This window comes from Carassius auratus, chromosome 20 (assembly GCF_003368295.1).
Source record: "Carassius auratus strain Wakin chromosome 20, ASM336829v1, whole genome shotgun sequence".
Classification (NCBI taxonomy): Eukaryota; Metazoa; Chordata; class Actinopteri; order Cypriniformes; family Cyprinidae; genus Carassius; species Carassius auratus.
The window spans coordinates 7,912,518-7,934,628 of NC_039262.1; the positions used below are offsets into that span (position 1 = coordinate 7,912,518).

At 38.6% G+C, this 22,111-nt stretch overlaps 1 protein-coding gene across 2 annotated transcripts in view; it reads left to right on the plus strand.

Annotated features, from left to right (window-relative positions):
- The window catches only part of foxo3b (forkhead box O3b), a 29,790-nt gene that overhangs the window by 981 nt on the left and 6,698 nt on the right, over positions 1-22,111 (plus strand). For both annotated transcript variants that reach the window (XM_026290800.1, XM_026290799.1), the window contains exon 2: positions 429-1,130. In XM_026290800.1, coding sequence (XP_026146585.1) covers positions 591-1,130 — 540 coding nt within the window. In that variant the 5' untranslated portion in view covers positions 429-590. The remainder of the gene's footprint in view (positions 1-428; positions 1,131-22,111) is intronic.

Here is a 22,111-nt window from a genome sequence, read left to right on the forward strand (position 1 = left end):
AGAGTGTGTCATCACGAAAGTGTAACGAGCAAGAATACGTGTCATCAGACAAGTGTTAAATTGAAATGAAAGTGGAGCACTTTGCGTACAGTATAAACGCTAATCTTTGTTTATATCTTCACGCGAGTGGTGCGCGGACCAATGCATTCGCGTGCGCGCGCACCCTACATTTCCAGAAGCGTTTAATTTTCACTGGTTCATCAGATACACCGAAAAAGAATACGTTTAATTGTACGTTGAACAGTTTTTGAGACCGTATCTTAAAATTTTATTTTGATGGCAAAATGTTCAAATTAAAGTATAATAATAATAATAATAATCTCTCTGTATATAATGCACGGTTGTATATAAATGATTGATATATTTTATGTCATATGTATTTTATATTTATAAATTGTATATTGTATTTTTGTCTTTCTGAAACACAGGGAGGGGTGTTAATTATCATTAAGATTTGCACTAGTCGAAGTATTTAAGCACCATTTAGAGTAGAGGTGCATTCATGGAATGCGACTGTGGCCGCTTCCCACTGCCTATTTAACTTTGACCAAGACAGTACAGAGGAGCATCAGAGAAGGCTGGTAGAGGTGATGGCAGAGACAACCCTGGAGCCACTGTCCTCTCTGGACGTAGCCATCGATCCAGATTTTGAGCCACAGAAACGGCCGAGATCATGCACTTGGCCACTGCCAGAGTCCAGCTCAGGGAAGCCTGCATCCAATGACACTGACATAATCCCAGAGGAAGAGGATGACGAGGATGACAATGCAATGGCAATCAATGGCAACAGCATGGGTGAAGGAGAGGATAATGGCAGCCCAAGCCTGGCTGAGGAACTGCATGCCACTAGCGGTCAGGAGAACACAGGCTCCCCGCTTTCTTCTCACCCCACTTCTGCATCCACGGCAAGTCTGGAGGAGAGCGGTCAGGGCAGCCAACAGCAAACTCCCCGGAAGTCATCTTCAAGGAGGAACGCATGGGGCAACCTGTCCTATGCAGACCTCATCACAAAAGCCATTGAGAGCACCCCAGACAAGAGACTGACATTGTCCCAGATCTACGACTGGATGGTCAGAAGTGTCCCATACTTTAAAGACAAAGGCGACAGCAACAGCTCAGCTGGTTGGAAGGTAAGCACTTCACTAAAACAGTGCCTCCCAACTGTGTTCCTGAAGGTCACCAGACACTAGACATTCTGGATGTCTCTACTAATAAGCTGATGAGTTTAATCAAGTATGAAGGGACATTCTGTCATCATTTACTCAACCTCATGTCATGTCAAAGCAGAAATCACTGCGCTAGAGATTGCGTGTCATAAGGTGCGCAAGTGTCTCTTTTATTCCGTGCGTGATCTCATTCTGCATCACAACCAGAAACACATGTTCTGGCATGTTTTGCCACACTTACTCACGCACAGAAAACTGGAAAGGTTTTGAGGGTTCGCGTGCACATGACTCAACAGACTCTTTAGTGCGGTGACATCTCCCATAAACAAACTATTAGGATGCCAGCATTTTGCCAGGATTTGTTCAAGTTTACTTGGACTTTGTCTTGTGATAATGTTTAAAATCTATAAATAATATATCCTCCTAGCCAAGTCCAATAAATGTCCATGCATCCAAATGCCTTTATGTTCATATCCACGCAGCACGGCTTACATAAAACTTGGCACGGTAACTGTACCCACTCTAGAAGCTGCCCAGACTGTTTATGTAGGTGTTGAATGGCATTAGGAATTGCGTAACAACTCAAAATGGTGCAAGCTTCTCCTTAGCAGTCAGCAGGCAGGACTGCCTTCAAAGGGAATGTCATGGCCATGGGCAGGAGCCAGCACAAGACATATGGGCCTTTCACTTACTGAGCCAAGGCGAGTTGGGGGATGGGGTCTATGGTGGGGTAGTGAGTTCAAGGTCAAGGGCTGAGTTTGCGGCAGGAGGCCCAGCTCGCCGGTCCCATTGGCCGTAAATAGCCATGAATTATAATAGTGAAAGGAGAGTTACTGCAGGGTCTGTGGCAACGGCAAACTATGTGGACTCTAGCTCAGCTTGAAACTGTTTACACTTTGACTCCTCTTGCATTCAGGACTGTGTGTGTGCACGATCATATTTCTCAAACTGCTATGCAAAACATTACCTGTCAGTCAAACATGTTTTATGATGAAATACTATTATAACCACAATTCTAGCATGAGTACACACAATTAAAACACCTCCCTCTGGTCTCTATTACAACCAGAAGTTCAGTGCCTGCTGCCATTTCTGATATGTGGAAAAACGTCTAAACGTCTTCCACTGAACTTTGCAACTGTGTCACCTTGAGCTTTAATTACGACACATATTCCAGCAAACATCTGACAACTTGGAGCAGATCTGTGTGTACGGAGTGTGGGTGCCAGTAACACAACCTCAGATAAACAATCCTGCAATTAGCATTTAAGTAAAACTTGCTATACTGAATGCATGATACATGTATGCACACACATGCTAACACGTTTTGCATCATTTAAAGAACTGACACTGAATTTATTTGCCATGGCTGAAGTTTGCATGAAATGGAAATTTGTCTATTATAAACCATTTATGCAAATGTTTTTTTTAAATTATATATATACATTTTTTACCTATTCAGAATATCTCAACATTCTGATAAAACCACTTCACATAAACCCTGTTTTGATGGATAGATACTTGATACTTGAAAAACTGACACTTGAAAGATGAAAACATAAGCATTGAGCCCCTATGAAGTATTTCAGGGATTGTCAACATTTGCATTTTACCAGAAATTTTTGCTAAATCTACAAGAAAAGCCGGTTTGCATGTTAATTAGGAATAAAGTGAAAAAAATAAGTTAAATTAAGATACCAAAAGAGCATCGAAAGATAAGTAGTCCTAAGATGTCTTATCCAAACACAGGAGGCTGGAATGGCCAAGTACATGTGCAAAAATTACAGGCTGCATCACTAAGGCTAAAAGGTCACTGGTCACTCTGCTTTAATGAGAGGGGTTTGATGATGTGATCACATAAAGGCGTTCCTTTGTTTCTGTTGAACATACTGTTGTGACTGCAGGAAAGAGAGAGAGAGAGAGAGAGGGAGTGACTGTTGAAGCATAGATGACATTACAGCACCCTACTCCCTGCACTGAGTGTGCTGTGTGTTTATTTAATGATCTGGTTATACAATCGCGTAGAATGTGAATAAAGTCCAGACTGTGTTTGAAAAGGTTTCCTTTGCAGGTGTACAAGTGATGAGATTTTATTGATTTATCGTTTTTTTTTCTTCACAATGAGCTTCTGCAGAGACAGATAATTCCTCTAGTGCCAAATAATGTACTCTACTCTGAAGCCTTTAAATTATTCAGTGCTTCAAGCATTAATTTGGGCCATTTTATCAATTTTTTAGAGACACCTCTGGAGGGTCTCTCACACACATTTGCACATTTGCCAGATCACTGCTTTTAATCTTGTAATCGTGTGTCGGCCACACACTTGTCTCTATCCTTATTACCTTGCGTAACCCTGCTGTTTATCTCACATCTGAAATATAATCAGATTATGTAACTTAAAAAGAACAAGCTACTATACTATAATGTGTTGCACAATTCTTGTTCATGGAACACTTAATATGCTGAGCTGCCACGCTAGGCCCAATTGAAATCTTTCAGTCACTATGATGAAAGTGGTCTGGTCACCCTCCTGGGGGTCTGTATTCTGGACGTTTCCAGGATGTAGGTGGGCTATTTTCTTGTAATCTGTTTATTGTCAAGAGGGTGGGATAAACAAATATAACATCAATATTATATATTAACATTATACTGTACGTGCAAAACTGCACTCCTGTAAGTGCTATGTATAATATCTGTATCTTAACTCGATGAAATGGAATTAGTGACAGATCTTTTCTTCCGTATTGTGACGTACATCAGGGTGTAATGGATCATTGTGAAAATTTAAAAAATGTAGGGCGGCAACTTGCATACGTCACTAAAAAACAAACAAGCAACTTTTTTTTCAAAAAATGGAACACGCACAGGTTAACTGTGCACAATTAGATCTATAATAAAAATTAAAAAATACATTGGGTGAATTTTTAATTTGAAAAAAGAGAAAATGTAAAGGAGGTTTGTGCAGACATGTTGCTGTGGCTATGAATGTTATCTCATGTAAAGTCACTGTTTTCAATGTTAATGTTCATGATTGGTGCTTTTATACATGTCTGCTCATGCTTAGGCGTGTGAGAGGTCTTGAAGTGAGGGTCATGTAGATGTTTTGGAACACGGAAGTAAGCAATTTTCAGTTGATTTCATTTTACCAAGGGCCATAAACTGTAAAACTACTTGCTTTAATTCGTTTGCACTTTACCCCCTCACCTATCAAACATTTTCATATTCGAAAACATTTGATTAAAACACCAACTTCCTGATGGGACAGAATCTACAGCGGCACGTCAGAAGCAGATATGCTGTGGTTAAGACATTTGAATGTACGGTATTTCTAGTTTAGCCTTTGCTTCTTCCCGCCTTTTCCATGGCACTAATGTCGTAAAGCTCTGACCTGAGGCTTTTGAAATAACTTGTTTTGTTCCCGATCTGTCATTTCCAATTACGTATGTCTGCCCGTCATGGTGCAGATAAATAGTTCTCGTTTAAACTTTAATTGAGTACAATAAAGCTGGGTTTCTATGTCAGGAGTTTTTGGCCAGACAATGCCGGCAGTAATGAGAGGAGATGCAGCTTTGTAGAGTGATTATTACAGTGAACAGAGAGCAATTACAGTTTTCGGGAAATAAATCCTCAGTGACATTCTTATGCATGTGCCATTTGAGAGGTAACAGAGAAACATTGTCAGGCAGGAGTGGGCGATTATTAGCCTGATTGTGGTGACGCAGGGGGTCTATTTTGGTGCTCATACATGGGTGTGCGCATGTCGACTTTTGATTAGACAAAAGATTGGATTGATTAACCCAGATTATGGTAGACTGAGTGTGGCTTTGATTGTGGAGCAGGTGTTTAAATATGGGTCTGCGATGATGGAAGCCTTTCAGATCCTTCTTGACTAAGCAAATTTATTTTCTGTGACATATCACCCCAGCGGCCACATGGACGTTGTGAATTTGGTAGTCAAATTTATGATGGCTTGTGTATCTGACAGAGCCATAACCACACAACTTAAATCAGTGGAACCCAGGACAACATTTTTATGGGCCCAATAAGTAGGCTATATGACACCTGACACCTAGACAAAAATCTAGGAAACTTTACAAAGCTACAGGTTGGATGGCCATCAGTTGGATTATTTAATTTATATTCACATTGAAACCTAACCGCAACAATCACAAGAGTAGGTCCAAAACTATAACGCATGGTTTTATGTCAAACATACAAATAAGTGTGTTTGCAAATAAATGTTGATTTAAAAAAAAAAAAAAAAAAGTTTCCACAGTTTTAAGCATTGATCAATATTTAAATAATTTCTGAAGTATCGTGTGATAGAGAAATGGCTGCTATCAATTCAGCATTACCATCACAGGAATAAATTAAATTTTAAAATATATTAAAATATAAAACAGTTATTTTAAATTGTAATAATATTTTACAATATTACAGTTTCTAGTAAAAGATCTAATAAATGCTGCCTCTGCAAGCATAATAAACTTAAAAAAGCTATATTAAAATAAAATTAATATAATATTGGTTAAAATAAAACATTTTGTGCATGTATGAAGGCTTGTAAGTCAGGGTTATCTGGTCTTGCTCCTGGAGGGCCAGCATCCTGTAGTTTAGCTCTTGTCTCAATACAACTACCTGATTTCTAGCAATCCTAAAGACCTTGTTCGAAGTGTGTTTAACTGGAGATGAAGCTAAACTATGCAGGACAGTGGTTTTCTAGGATTGGAAAACTGCTGTTGTAAGGTACTTTCCACTTAAATCTTTACCACGTCACTGTGGTCTTTGGATTGCTCACTAAGTGTGTCTTTGTCTGAATGTTTCTCAAACTGAATTTCTCAAAAAATGTAAGTCAAAGTATTTTCCAAGAACTGTTATCATAACAGTACAGTTTGTGACACAGCGCCAAACGAACCTCTTATCAATACAGTGTGTTCTAAACAACAGGCCAATCAGATGTTCCCCAGGCGGTGAGGTCATTGACATATGCCTATTATCTGTTTTAAGAGTCCATTGCCTGGTACACTATCAGCGGAGGCTTATCTCTCACTGCACCTTCAGTTTTTACACACCTGTCTTTAACCTGCCCCGGGGTCAGTTCTGGATATATGGATGTCAGTGGAGGCCAGTGGATCAAGCTGAATGGGGCCAAAGTGCTGACTTAGCAGTAAAGTCTGCAATGGTTCCAGCTGCTGGACACATCAGCAGTTTGTTATCAGCCAGCTTAGCCAGAGTAAGAAAGCAGTATATCAGGAACATTATGGCACAATGCGGCACATGCCTTTTGCCACATATTTGAAGGCAACTGTTCTAATTTCTAACACTGTCTGTATTTTTAGTTAGATTTGCTCTTTTTTTTCTAATTTACCTCTACCTGCCCTCCTCCACTATCCATCTCTTTCTATACTCCCATGTGTGCCGCAGTGTTTATGGGGGCATGAAATCGCTCCACAGCTCGTGGGCATCTTGTGTGTGTCTTACTCAGACTGCAATCACTGCACGCTGCTCTCACTGTTTGTCTTTATTTGTCTGTCTCTCATTTGTTCTTCCTTTGCATTGCACATTCTCAGACAAAAATAATTCTCTTTCTTTGCATATGCCAGTCATTACCTATAATAAAATCCCTAAAAATCCCTATAAAAAAAAAGGTTCAACCTAGTCAGTATACAGTAGGTCCAATGCATTATACACATTATAGATGGTAGAAGAAACTAACTGAATTAAATAAAAACGTAATCATTTTGAATTTACACATTCACAAAAGTTTCACAGTGCCTGCTTGAAATTTGACACAGTGATTGACAACAAGAAATCAGACAAGCAGATGTTTAGTGTAGCTTTTATGGAGAATCTTAAAAAAGATTTTGTTCACCAGAATAGTTTTAAAAAACTTTGCCATCACAGAAATAAATTGCATTTTAAAATATATTAAAATAGAAAACAGTTATTTTTGAATTGTAATAATAATTCACTTTTTACTAGGGCAAATAGCCTTGGTGAGCTTAACAGATTTCTCTCCAAAAACATAACTGACCCCAAACTTTTGAACTGTAGTGTATAGAGATAGTTTGCTTGAATGGCATAGAGGATCACAGGGTTTAATGAGTGAACATGCTCCTCATTTAATGTACTCTTTCTGAATCCCACAAACCAAGCATGCAGGGTTCACAGAGTTTACACATTCTGTAGTATATACATATACCCTCTAAGACACCCCCTTTGGTTTTAAGTAGTTAATTCTTGTTTTTTGTTTGTTCCTGTAGTGTGTGTTGATGCTTTTGACATGCACACAAGCAAATGGGAACAGACATTAGCCCCTTTCACACTGCAATACCGGAAAATAGACTGGTAATGTGTCCCGGACGTTGTTCCAGGGTCACTAGATTTTGCCCCTTTCACACTGACAGTGATTACTCGTACAATGTATGTGCGTTCACACACAACCCGTAAATGTCCCGTAAAGACACGTGACATCTGGATGTTATATGTAATGTACAAATCGAAAACGCTAGGCACTTTAACTTTCACTTAAGCTGGCGAACGATCTCGGGAAAGTGAGGAAACTACGGATCTCTGCTTTTTCATTACATTTCGCACATGTTTTTTTTGTCGCGAATGTTGATCTGCCTTCAAAACACCTGGTAAAAGAGTCACGCAATAACGTGCATCATCACTACGACACACCCTTTACGGCATTAGTTCTGGCTTTTGTTCATACAGAGCTCGTTCCGGGACTGAACCCGGCAATGTTATTAAGTCCCCAACCCGGGATCGATTACGGAATCAATCCTGGGACGTGTTTGCGTTCACACAGAAGGCGACCCGCCAATGTTCCGGGTATTTTCCAGGTCCAAAGTGCAGTGTGAAAGGGGCTATACACACACACACACACACACACACACACACACCCCTTTCTGGGAACAGTCATGCATTTCCTTGCTCATATGCTTCAAAGCTAGGCCTTTTCTTTTATGTGCGGATGAAAGCATGTGCGCATGAGTGACCGTATGTTGTAATGTAGCGTGAACTCCCACATTGCAGCCTATTTGTCTGTTTGTATATATATATATTTATAGACACACAATTTTTATTATAAACACTGAAAGGAGCCACTAAACTTGCCTGTGCCTGCGGTTAAACAGTGTCCTTTTCTGCTTCTGCTTTTTATTTCTCTCTGTGTAGAGGCCCAATAAGGGGTTACATGGGGTACCAGAAAAAGGGGCCCCTTGCCTTCTCTCTTCCTTCTTTTTTTTTTATCTGAGTTTCCCTCCTTATTTTTCTCTCAGATTACTGTGAACTGGTGGGTGGGGGTGCGAGGTTACACTGTCCTGTGTTGTGTGTAGACCTTGAGGGAAACATACAGTATCAACGTTGTCTGAATACAAATGGCTCATTATCTCATTATCAAAAGATCTTAATTGGCTTAAACGCTGGCATTGGATATACAGTTGCTTATGCAAGTGGCTTATGCTTGCTTCTAGCTGAATGTTGTGGGTGTTTGTAGTTTACCATCTCAACATTATTTCCAGAGGTCTGAGAGAGAATAAAATAACCCCACTGTTTGTGGTACTTAGATGCAGTGAGAACGTACAACAACAATTGTGTAAAAAGCAGTGAGTTTTAAAGAGGTCTGGTTTCGGTAAAGTGAAGTACAGTATCTTAAAATGAATGTGAAGTTGTACACAACCCACACTGTGCACTCTTTCCAATTAAGCTACATTAAAAAAGAAAGGGAAAGGCAAACGGAGAAATAGAGACAGACAAATAGATAGAGATTGGTTCGGTGGGAGAGGGTTGCTGATGATCTAGCTGGGAATGACATCAGCTCTCGACTGAAAGGGCTTTTAGACTGATTGATTTGCACATATGCGAGTGAGAATATGACGCTGACATGAGTTAGCATTCGCAGTATCAGGGCCACATATGATAGTGTGTGTTTTATTGGTCTAAATGATTGGTAAAGTCATTGCCTTTCCCAACGGATTTTCTTCCCTCTCAGTACTGCTTGGTAAATATGGGTTAGTGTGCCTTTCCTGTCTCTCCTCTCTCCACTTCTTCTCCCTGTTTATTTTACTTTTCCTTTTCTTCCACCCAGCTTTTTGCTACCTTCTATTTTTTTCCCTCTTCCTGCAGCTGTGCAGCGGGGTCCAAGGATTTTCCAGGAGAACACAAAGGCCAGGCTTTCTGACACGTAGTGTTATGCTGAGTTGCAGCAGTCATCTGAAGACGCTTTCAACCCTCGGTTAATATATTAGTGTTATTTTGACTTGTTGTATACAGTATGCTTAGTAAAGACAACTTCTCAGTGGTGTGATGTGCAGTGTGAGGCTTAGTCAGGTGGCTGGTCATATGAGCTGACTTAGTGTGCAGTGTGTGTATGTTCACATCGAGTGTGTGCGTACAGAGAGCGAGCCGAGATTAACCGAAGGATCATAGTGTAATCTGCTGTGTGGTTACATCAGCTTCACTATCACACCATGCATCACACCAGATTGCTTAATTCAGAGAGAAATTGCACCATGAAAAAGAAAAAGGTGGAGAGAGTCAGGGGAAGAGTAAAGGCAGATAAAAACAGTCATGCAGATAGAAAAAAAGTTCCTGACCAGGATTAGTCTTTTAGGATGACAGTATTTTCCAACATTTTTGGTTTATGTATCCTGACAGCCTCCTGCCTACTAATGAATGAATGAATGAAGATGTCTGATTTTGCACACACAATTCACACACACTAAAAACTATTTTTGTCAAAAATGCTCTGTGGTTTAAAAGTTTGGGGGAAGTTTTTCTTAAAATACCTTAAAAAAAATTTTTTCAACAAGGTATTAAAGTAATCAATGGTAAAACTAAACTTATATTATTGCCAAAAAATACATTTTCAAATAAATGCTGTTCTTTTAACTTTCTATTTGTTAAATAATCCTGAAAGGAATATCATTGTTTCCACAAAGATAAATAAAATTAAGCATGTGTTTTCAACTTTTACAATAATAAGAAATGGTTCCTGTCCTGAGCACATTAGTGACACTGAAGACTGGAGTAATGGCTGCTGAAAATTCAGCTTTGTCATTACATGAATAAATTATATTTTAAAATAAGTTAGTTTTTATTGGATTTTGGATTTTTTCAAAAAAGCAGCTTTTTGAATTTTTATAATATTTTATAATATTTTAATAAAATTAATTAAATGTTTTCATTTCTGTAATCAATAAATTTAAGTACTGGAAATATATATATTCTGTTCTATAGGTTTAACAAATCAAAATGTTTTCAAGTATCCCCATAGGAATCACTGCTCTATTATATGACCTCCTGATGACCCTGTTTGGTGTTTGTTGAATGTGTGTGTCCGTGTAAGTTTATACAGGAGTTTGTGTTTCTTTGTGCATGTTAGGGTATGCGCAGTGTATATTTGATTGGCCAACACTACCTTCTTCATGGTCCACTGAGGTTTCGTCTCAGCAGTGAACAGGCAAATTTAACATCAGTCAGGTACACCATCATTAACAGAAACAAAACCCAGCACAGACCCTGGTTCAGGAATTCTGCAAATCATGTGCAAAGGATGAAAAACATATATATTCACACATAATTTCCATTCTTGGCGAGTATTTTTTTTCTTGCTTTAACTCTAAAATTGTATAGAGACTGTGAGAGCTTGTGCTGAGGAAGAGGAGCGTTATTGGCTGACTTGCACTCCTCCCCTGTCAGTGATTGGCTGGAAGGTTCAGTGGGGCACTCAATCAGCGCAGTGGAAGCATATGTAGGTCAGTGTGGAGCTGTGCTGCATGGTGTGTTAGTGTGTGTGTACTGTGCGGTCGCGTACTCTGGCAGTCCTCCAGGTCTCTCTTTCAGAGTTAGAGAAAAGGGCGGAGGGGGAGGGAGTGAAGGAGAGGACAGAGGGAGGAGTAGACTGTGAGGCCTCTTCTATCCAGTCTGCGCATTAACGACACTAAACGCATTAGTGTTTAGTCTCAAATTGGTGACAAACATTTGGAACTTTTCTGAATGTAACGCCAAATAGATTTGCATTTCGTGGCCACAGATACTCGTTTAATCCTGTAAAAAGAATCTTGTTTCCATAGAAGACGTCAACAATGGCTGGTTCCTATGACACAACCTCTGAACCAACATTGCCCAAACCACGACATATAAATATACAAGGATGCAAACTTAAATCTGTCTCATTTAGTGGTTCTTATTCTAACTAGATGTATCACTGGAAACCTAAACAGACCTTGGAAAGCTGTAGTGTTTTCAAAGGAAGTAGATTTACAGTGAAAATGAGAGAGAAAGGGAAAGCCAGGGTGAGGGGGAAAAGCAGGCTTTGAGCGTTGTCCAAAACTACAATTCTGTATCTGTCTTTCACGACTGTGCCCTGAAAGTGCCCCATGTACTTCTAAAAACACTTCCCTCTGGCACGGCCAGGAATTTAGCTTGAGTCCCTAAAGTGTGCCACAAAAAGCACAGAAAGTCTGTTGAGCTGCTAAGCTTACACGCAGTGAATAGCTATCCCCTCTAAAAAGCTCCTACTGCACACACACACACACACACATGTAAGGCAACCTGGCATGGGCGAAAACATCAACTCTCTTATATCTCCAGACGCTGGATGTCTAGACTGAGAGATCGAAAGGGTTGGACAAAGAGCCTCATGAGCATCTCTGTCTGTGCATTTTACAGTGAACCAACTCGCACACACACTAAAATATGCACACATACCCAAATACAAAATACTAAAAGCCCGGTGGGCACATTTTACACTTCAATGAATTATGAATCACTGTTGTTAGGCAGATTGAGCGCACAAGGCCCTTACCCAGATTTCATACAACCCACATGCAAAGCTCAGCAGTCTGTCTAGACACACATTGTTAGCAGAAATATGCGATCCAGTTACTTTTTACACAATGTATATAGGCTACCTGATACAGAACCTAGCTGTCTTTTGTCTGTCTGTCTGTCTGTCTGTGTCTTTCATATCTTTCTAGCTGTGCCTGTCTGTCCTAGACATCCATCCAACCATCTTTGTTAAACAAAAAATAAATGAGGAGATTCGTTAATGCATTGAAACACATGTAGAGTGTAAAAAAAAAAAAGCATCAACTTAAAACCACACCTTAAGAGTACACACACATTATTCCGTTATTTCAGACCCTGTGAGCAGAACCTAAAAGTAAACATCCTGCACACCTCTGTTGGTTTTTCGACTCGTCTCATCATCTGACCGAGACTTCTGTATGTCTGCAAATAAAAATAGAACATAAACTTACTTCCCTTTTCTGATTGCTATTTAAATCAGCAAATTATGGCCTTAGTCACTGCTGTGGGTGCACAAACGTTAGCATTTTTGATGCAAAGAAAGCAAAGTGAAGACGTATGCAACATGAGCAGGCTTGCAACCGCTGTGCACTGCTTCTATTGTGTCATTTGTGTCGGAGGTCAGTTTAAATCAAGTTAGGACATTTGATTAAATAGAAGTATTTTTGTTTTAGGTAGGATGTGAGTGTGTGTGCATGGGTGTACATGTATACAGTATGTGTCAGTAAGAGGGTTGCTATACAGGTTTTTCAAGTTATCTGAGAGTTGTGCTCTCCAGGGCTCAACTGAATTACTTGTCAGCACTTTTTACCCCCACCCCCCCACCCCCTTCTATGATTCTGGAGGGATTACAGGACAGACCTTCAAAAGTGGTTTCATGGTGAGATTGAGCCTCTGGATTGGCACCCTGCTCGTGTATAAGTGTTCTTTAATGGATGAAAACCAGTGCTATGTGCTCACTCACGTATATCTTGATTGTATGAAGTTCCAAAGCTCTTTTTTTAATTCCAGAGAGAGGCCCAGTTCGTCTATGAGTGTGCGTGTGTAATGATTCTGGAAGGAGTCCAATTTGCCGGAGAGCGTGTGAATGTGTTGGAGCCTTGCCAAAGAGTTCAGCGCAGTAGAGGAGTTGTTACTGGAAGGCTTTTGTTCTGGGTTCCACTAGAGAAAAGCCCTTTACAAGAGTCAGCCAGTCAAAATGGCAGAAGGGAGAAAGGAGAGGAAAAGGAGAGGAGGAGGAGGGGAAAAACAACAAACTGTTGTGAGACTGAACTATTATTGAGGACTTCACTAACAGCCTTGAGATACCCCTGCCATGGAGATATGAGTTCCAGTCCATAATAAGCTGAATTTACCTCAAGAGGTCTTCTAGGAGCTGTGGCTTGCCTTGGAATCTCACAGCTAATTATGCCCCTAGACATCATCATTTAGACACCTGTGTTTTAACGCAACACAGGCATATCACTGTAAACAGATGAAATAATAGCCTATATATGGATTTAAAAAGTATTTGGATATGTAAGTGCACTGAAAGGAATAGTTCACCCCAACATTAAAATCGTATCATTGTTTAATCACCCTCATGCCATTCAAAACCTGTATAAGTTTCTTTCTTACGTTGAACACTTAACAATTTTAAAGAACCAAACAGTTGTTGCTCCCCATTGACTTCCATAGTAAGGAAATAAATACTATGGAAGTCAATGGGGACCATCAGCTGTTCGATTACTATCATTATTCAAAATATCATCTTTTATGTTCAACATAAGAAACTCATTCAGGTTTGGAACGACAAACTTTTCATTTTTGAGTGAACTATTCTTATAAGTGACACTTAAATGACTGATTACAAATAGTCTTGACTAATAGTTATAGTATGCACAATGATAATAATACTCATTATCTTTAGTATATTTGTAATCATGCCCCTGACATGTTTAATTCAATTCAAAATGCCAATGGTTTTATCAGTAAATATTGATGATATGTGATTAGTTACAAATAATTTAATTAATTGCCATCTCTGCAAACAAATGATGTCCTTTTCACACAACTTCCACTTTTTGTAGTCACTTTGGCCAAACTGGTCTCAAATAGCTTTTTAGTGTGACATAAGTGTCCGGATACTTTTTAAAGCCATTGCACATACTGAATACGAGGTCTGGAACAGGAAATAGTTGGAGAAAGTGCTCTTAATGGTCGTGGAAGTGAGGTCTAAGAGCAAGACTCGCGACATAGTAATAAAGTTAAGGGCAAAGGTCTGTAGGATGTTCTACTGATGTCACTCAACGGCTAAGTGGTTATAACCTGTTCTTATTACCCACACCTGTAAAACGGTGTTTATTTAAACATTAACAGTAGACAAACTGCTGCCAAAAAGGTCTAGAACACTTACAGTAACCTATTAGCATTCCCATTTAAAATAAAATGTATTAATTCTGTCAGAATACTTGGCTACTTTTGCATGGCTGTCAGTGTAGAAATGCTCTTTGCAGGCAGATTGTGTGGTTATGACATCTACCAGAACGGATAAAGTGGACCAAGCTAACCAGGGAAACCTTGACCCCTTGAATAGAGTGCAAGGGATTGTCATATATCTCTGTGAAAGGAAAGTGTGATAGAGAGAGAAAGTGTGGAGGGGGAGGGGCAAATCAATAGACAAACGCAGCTCAGAGGACATGTCCGTGCTGTGTTTTCATTGTGTTTCGTCATGATTGGGAGCTGCAGCATTAGCGAGCATGCGGTTAAGCCTTGTGTGCTTCAGAGAACCAGAACAAAGAGACATGAAGAAAGAAAGGAAGATGAATGAATAAGTGACAGATCGAAGCCTCCTTAGCCAGATACACAGAGAAGAGACTGTGCTGTTTAAACCAGCCGTGTCCCAGACTCACAAACCCTGACCCAGCACGAGAAAACACGCTCTTGTTGTTTTGTTGGGGGTTTTCTTCAAATCAACTAGTGTTTGATTGGCTTGGGACAAACTTTGCTTTTAGGCTTTTCAGGGCTTTAATGGTTACAGTGTATAAATGAGAAGCAAATGAGTAAAGGAAAAACAAGAGTCGGAGAGGATGGTATGCGTTTTCCTGCACGTCTCAATATTTCTATGTTTAGAACCGTAATCTCCTATTTATCCAAACACACGCACGAAGCCAAAGTGACCCCATCCTTATTTATCTAATCAGTCTGGTTTATTTTGAAGGAAGAAATTAGCAGGCACCGCTCTTGGCTCTTTTTAATATTATGGAGGTCAATGGTGTACTCAGCAATTGTTTTTATTATGTTAAGGTGGTCATTTTGGATTCAGCATCATGCCAACAAACACATTTTTAGTTACTGATGCGCTGTAAAATGCTTTATACACAGTCAGTCATGTTTAATTTAACCTATCCTGCAAGTCTGTCCAATAAAACGGGGTTACTGAGATCAAGTGAATAATATTCAGAAAGTCATGTGATCATAACCTGTTGGCTCCACTGTGGCGACCAATAGAATAAAATGATTAGTATTTGTTATTTTATTCTTGTCAGCGTCTAATGTTGTATGGACCCCAGTAACTGTCATTGTATAGACAAAAACTGTGCACTGTCACTTTAATGAAGAAAAAAATGCTTACTCGAAGATTAACTTTTCAGGCTACACAGTGTACTCCGAGAACATGAACTTGTCATCTTATCCGAAGCCACACTGCATCAACCAATGATATCGTCCTTCTCCTTTTCCCTCTATCTCTCTCAACACACATGCATGACACATGCATAACCCGAACAGTGGTAACATGGTGTACAGAGGCTGTAAAGAAGTGCAAGCAAAACTCCCATAAGATTATAACTTGGAAGTAGGTCACCTGGTCACTCAACAAGCATTTTATTTAAAGTCCGAGCATTACCATCCAGATTTGTGTGTGATACCATGTGCATGCACGTGCAACACAGTGAGTGTACAGTATTTCTGTTTGTGTTTTTATCACATCAGCAGAAACAGGAAATCATGCGGCCCAAAAGTCAAGGCAGCAGGAACTAGGGGAGGGGGGTGAGAATTGCTGGTACAGCAGAAAACCCTATGAAGCACTCTCTGCTGTAGCGATACTTTCTTTGTATCTTTTTAGGTCCGTTGAGACCCTCGTGAATTATACGTCCCTGGGGTGCAGGCCTTACTGTAAATGATCATCATACAGTGATATTGCATGCGTTGTTATCTATTTTTTGCAGTAATGTCTGTTAGGTGTTGGCTCTCCATACTTTGCCAAGCTCAGCAAAGTAGAATGCGAGTTTCTTTATACGGAAATATTTCCACACATGCACACACAGTAGTTTAGCTACTGGTCAGGAGATAAAGCCTCGGGGTCAGTTTTAATAGTACCTTTGGTGATGTTTAGTGGGGTAAAAGTTGAGGTTAGGGCAGTCATGTTTGCTCAAAATTAGTCACATAAACGGAGCATGTAATCGCTCCCTGTTCCATCCACTTTGTAGTGAATTCTGAATGAACAAGTTCATTTTCTATATAGTTATATCCATATTTTATATAAATACTGCGCTCTTATTTATCGTGCACAACCAATATGTAATTATACTGTGTTATATTTAACATAATCCAAAGTTAGGGGACTATAATGCAGCTGCAAAATTGATTGAAAAAAAATATTTAATAATTAAATCAGTAAATAATAAACTGAATATTTCTTTAAATATAGAATTGTTTTTAACTTAATATACATTTAGCTTATTTTAATATTATATTATATATATAATATTTTGATTGATTTACTTAAACATTATGTTTATTTTTTTAAATGAACAATCAATAAAGTATAATAGGAAAATAATCATATTTTGACTGCACAGAAATCTTTAATAACGTGCAGGTTGCAATGTTGCTTAACAATTCCACTTAATAAGGGCTTTGTCTTCTTGACTTGTTTGGGACACATCCTGCTCTGTGTTTTTGCATTGTGCCATGTTTCTTCATCTCTCTCATAATGTAAAACAGGCCTGCTTAATGAACAGTGAATGAGAGAGCGATTTCGGACACGTATTAGTGAACTTTGATTGCTAATTACCCGGTCTTAAACAAAAATCCACTTCAACAGCAATTCATGAAATTCATGTAGGCATACAATGAAATTGTAAAACCAAATGAAACCCAGGCTTGCCCCTTGAGAAAGCTGCATTTTTGTGATCATAGCTAGAAAAGCCGCAGTGTATACACATTCTCAAACACACAAACACCCACAAAAATAAAACAGAACAGGGCCTTTTTTTAAATCCAGCCCAGATGTGCATAAGAGCGACAAATATTCGCATAGAGATGGAGCCAAACACTGATAAAGATGTTTTCAGTTACTCCCGAGAGCCACAGCAATGTGAGTATAATAATATGCTCATAATTAATTTGTTCATAGTGAGTGTTAGAGTAAAAAATAAAAAAAACCTGTTCTATAATGAGTCTTTTTAAAATTACTCTACATTTCCAGTATTCATCAGTAAATCATCCCAACAGTATCACGCATTACTGTGCATGTGACCACTTTTATTCATTATTCACTGAAATGTCACAAGCTCTGTCTGCCATTTATGAGCTAAATATCGCAGCAGTAGTCTGCTAAATAAATCTTGCTTGTTCAATACATGCTGCTTGTATTTTGCAAGACAAACAGGTCCCTGGCACGATAAAGTGAGAACCAAATACTGCAATGATTGAGAACAGATTGTTTGGAGCCATAAGAGTTCGTTCTATTGCTTTACTGACCATAAAAAAAAAAAACATCTCTGTTACAACATTTGGAAAAAGCAATCTTGCTTATACTAGCAGACCTGTCTGGCAAAGACTTATGAATAAATAGGTTCCTACTCTATCAATTTGGCCAGGTTAACCTGGGACATTAAGGGACATAGTGTTCCAAATTGGAGCTAAAAATATCACACGTGTGGCTGATGTCTGTGCAGTGTTGTTTATCTGTTGAGACGGCTGTGGGTCTTTCATATTCCAAAAGAGATGCCAAAGAGGGTGTGGAGCAAGAGTTTGGACGTGTGGGAAGTGAGTTGAGCAGCCTAGCGAAGTACACGATAGACACACACTGAAAGGATTGTCACACGTGTGTGTGTGTATGTATTTTATGCATGTGAGGAGTTTACTCTGATGATGAACTTCAAATTCAAGGCCAGGTATACACATGTCTCATGGATCTAATAGTTTCCCTTTTATCACCCTCCCTCTTTTACATTTCTAGACTTTGCATAGCCGGTGTAGTCTATCCCCTAAATAGCTGAGCCTTAGATGTGGTCCAGACCATTCTCTCAGTCATTCTTTACCACCTGACAGGAAGGGCACATTTAGTACTTCCTGTTTAGAGAGAGGACATAAGCTTCTTCACTGGATTGGTTAAATGCAGTTTTAAAACACTATACAGATGTACATCAGAATACATTGTCAATGAACAGGGTTTTATTATTATTATTACTTATCAATTAATATTTTGATATAGTTATTTAGTACATTAATGGTGATATTGATATTTCCTTTATGGACATTTGACATGACTGTATACCAGTGTTGTTTTAATGCCATTGAGATAATATAGGTTTTATGAATATTAATTATAATTTTTATTATTTTTTTATTATTATTATTATTTTATTTTAGTTAAAAGTTCAGTAATTTAGTTTTGATCTAGCTAATTATTTTGTATTTGTTTATATAGTTTTCTATTTTTTTATTTCTACTTTATTCTAGCACACAAAATTAAATTAAAATTAGAAATGCTGAGTGTAGATAGCTAAAATTAAATGCTTTTTTATATTTTACTTTGATAAAATAAAATATAAAAGTAATTTAGTTCTAGGTTTTAGTTAACTATAATAACCAACAGGGTTATTATAGTTAACTAAAACCTAGAACTAAATTACTTTTATATTTTATTTTATATACCATCAGTTTATGAAAAAATGAAATGAACTGGAGCATAATTATAATGTTTTGGAAAATAAATAAAAAAGTGGGTTTAAAGTCCTTCTTATTTTTAACACCACCCTTTCTTCCTTTTCTTCTCATTTCCATCTCCAGTGCATTTGTTTAGAGTTGAACGAATGGGATTTGACACATTCCTGTTAATAGGACTATCTGTACCCGAGATGCAAATATATTGTCCTAAGATACTCCCTGTCACCTAATACTATCACTACAGGCATACTGCAGTGACGTCTCAATGAGAGTGGTTGCCAAGCTCTCAAATCAGAGTGAGCATGTTTATATGAATATTTGTGTTTGCAAACTATAAATACTTAGCAGAAATGTGGGAAAATTGAAGTTAGGAGTGATTGTGTACAGTTGCTGGACAGCACAGATGACACATACAGGGCTACAGTGAGGTCAGCTTTACAGCCGGTGTGAGTTTGTGTGTGCCTCTATATGAACGATGTGATTGGCTAAACAGAGTGGGATGGGAAGGCCACCACCCCCTGGATCAGAAGTCCCAGGATAAACAAGGAGGTCTTTGAACATGCCACATTATCCAATGTGCACACAACACACACATACTTGGGTAATCTTACATGCTTAAGATGCTTTGTACTGGTCATGTTTTGGAAACATTCGCTCCAATTATTAATTCAGTAAAACTCTGGAGGGAAAGGAATACAAACTTTCCATAGATTTGCATGCAGTTATGTAATTGTTTCTAGCTGGTTAGTCATGCATGACATTTGTGTGTTTTGTACTTTTAGCTACAGAAACTCTTATATTGTTGGCTGGGATGTACAGTATGAACCTCTGAAAGAACAGTTCAATAACAGAAGACACAGAATGTACTGTCAGAGAGAACTGGAGCCCCCTCCACATGCAGTCCACTACAGTTTTCAGTCAATTCATATACAAACTCTCTTTCATAGACACACACACACACACACTTTTGAATAAGATGCACACACACAAAAGGAGAGACGTCCTGTGCTGTTTGGAAAATGCACATTTTGGTTGGATGGAATGGAATGTTCTCTCCTTCTCTCCAGCAGTCAGGGCAGCTGGGAATGGGATGAGGCGAGAGTGGGAGGGTCAGTGTGCTTGGACCGTGTGTGTGTGTGTGTGCCTGCATTTGTGCATAAACTGGGTTTCTCTTTACCTTTGCTTTGTCAGAAATAGTGTTCATCTATTTAAAGAAATGAAAATGTTTGTTGATGAGAGGCTTTTTGATATATATATATACCGGGACTTTAACGCGTTCATTGAGATTAATTAATTACACACAAAAAAACGCGTTAACTAAGATAATTAATTACAGGAAAAAAAATCCCGCATTTTTAATAACTTATTTTTGCACCGCGGAACTTTCTCACTGTATGAGTTTCGGCGGACCGATTATACTGGAGCACCAACTAGCGTTCGCATATCACCGCAGCACATTGAGCCTCAAGTATCACCTCAACGCAAAACAGCATGGACTTGACACTTTATGTTGAACTATGTATTATTTTGTTGGTGCAACTGGCAGTTTATGTTAAACTCTTTATTGTTTTGGCCAAGGTTATTGAGAGTTGGACTTAGTATGTTATGGCCTCTGAAGCAACAGAGAGATGTTTTCTAATAGTCAGTGTTTCCAATGTTCTGAATGTAATTGACAGTATTGTGTTTTACTTAAAAAACTCTTTACAGAAGGTTCCAGCACCTATAAGCTTCCTGAATTTCTGAAATGTACTATTTCTAAATTGTTTCTAAATATGCTATTGCTACACTTCATGGAAAAAATTGCACTGGTCTGCTAGACTTGGTTGAACAAAAATAAACAATATTTTGTTGCTTAAGCTTATGTATTCAGTCATTATTCAATGGTATACTATAAATCCATGTGAAAAAAATTACTTCTCACTGTTCTCAGGTCAAATATTTATATGCGATTAAAATGCGATTCATTTCGATTAATTAATTACAAAGCCTCTAATTAATTAGATTATTTTTTTTAATCGAGTCCCGGCCCTATATATATAGCTTTTATGTTTGTGACCAAAAGGAAAAAAAAAAACATTCAGATTCTAGTATTTATGTTTTTGGGAAGGGTCAGAGCAGAGGACAGTAAGAAAAAGACAAAAAAAAGTTTGAGAGAGTTTGTGAGGGAAGAAAACAGGGCACTTTAGAAATAAACCGATAGAAATACATAGACCAGTGTTAAAGGGATGCGAAATGAAAATTTTGTCATTAATCACTTACCGCCATGTTGTTCCAAACCCGTAAAAGCTTTGTTTGTCCTCGGAACACAATTTAAGATATTTTGGATTAAAACTGGGAGGCTTGTGACTGTCCCATAGACTGCCAAGTAAGTTACAGTCAAGGTCCAGAAAAGTATGAAAGAAATTGTCAGAATAGTCCATCTGCTATCAGTGCTTCAACTCTAATGTTATGAAGCGACGAAAACAATTTTTGTATGCGAATCACCTTATGCGATTCATCCAAAATATCAAAACAAAGCTTTTACGGGTTTGGAACAACATGGCGGTGATTAATGAAATTTTTTTTTTATTTCGTATCCCTTTAACACTGGTCTATTTATTTCTATCTGTTTATTTCTAAACTGCTCAAGTGCCCTGTTTTCTTCCCTCACATTCTCTCTCAAACTTGTTTTGTCTTTTTCTAACTTTCCTCTGCTCTGACCCTTCCCAAAAAACATAAACACTAGACTCTGAATGTTTTCTTTTCCTTTTGGTCACAAACATAAAAGCACACATGGACCAAATACTAAGAAAATCAGTACTTGGGCTTGCTAAGAAATAAGATCTATTCCTGCAGATTTCAGGAAATGTAACTTCTGTGTACACCCTGTCTCACTCACACACACACACACACGCACACACACACACACAGTCTGCATATCATTGAAAGGCAACCGCAGTGAAATGTTTAGCTGCCAAACCTATATTCATACAATGGCCCTGCCTTGAGTTATTGCAGTAAGTGTGTGCCCCTGCTGCTGAAATAATGCTGGGTATGTGTGTGATGAAGACGGGGTGGGGGAAGGACTTTTATGGGTCCTTATGAAGATGTGAATTGTGTTTTCTTATGTGGCATGGTGTAAGAGAAAGAGATTAGTTGCTCTTTCTGCATTTACATGGAAAAATAAGACCTATGCTATTGGGCTGGTTGAT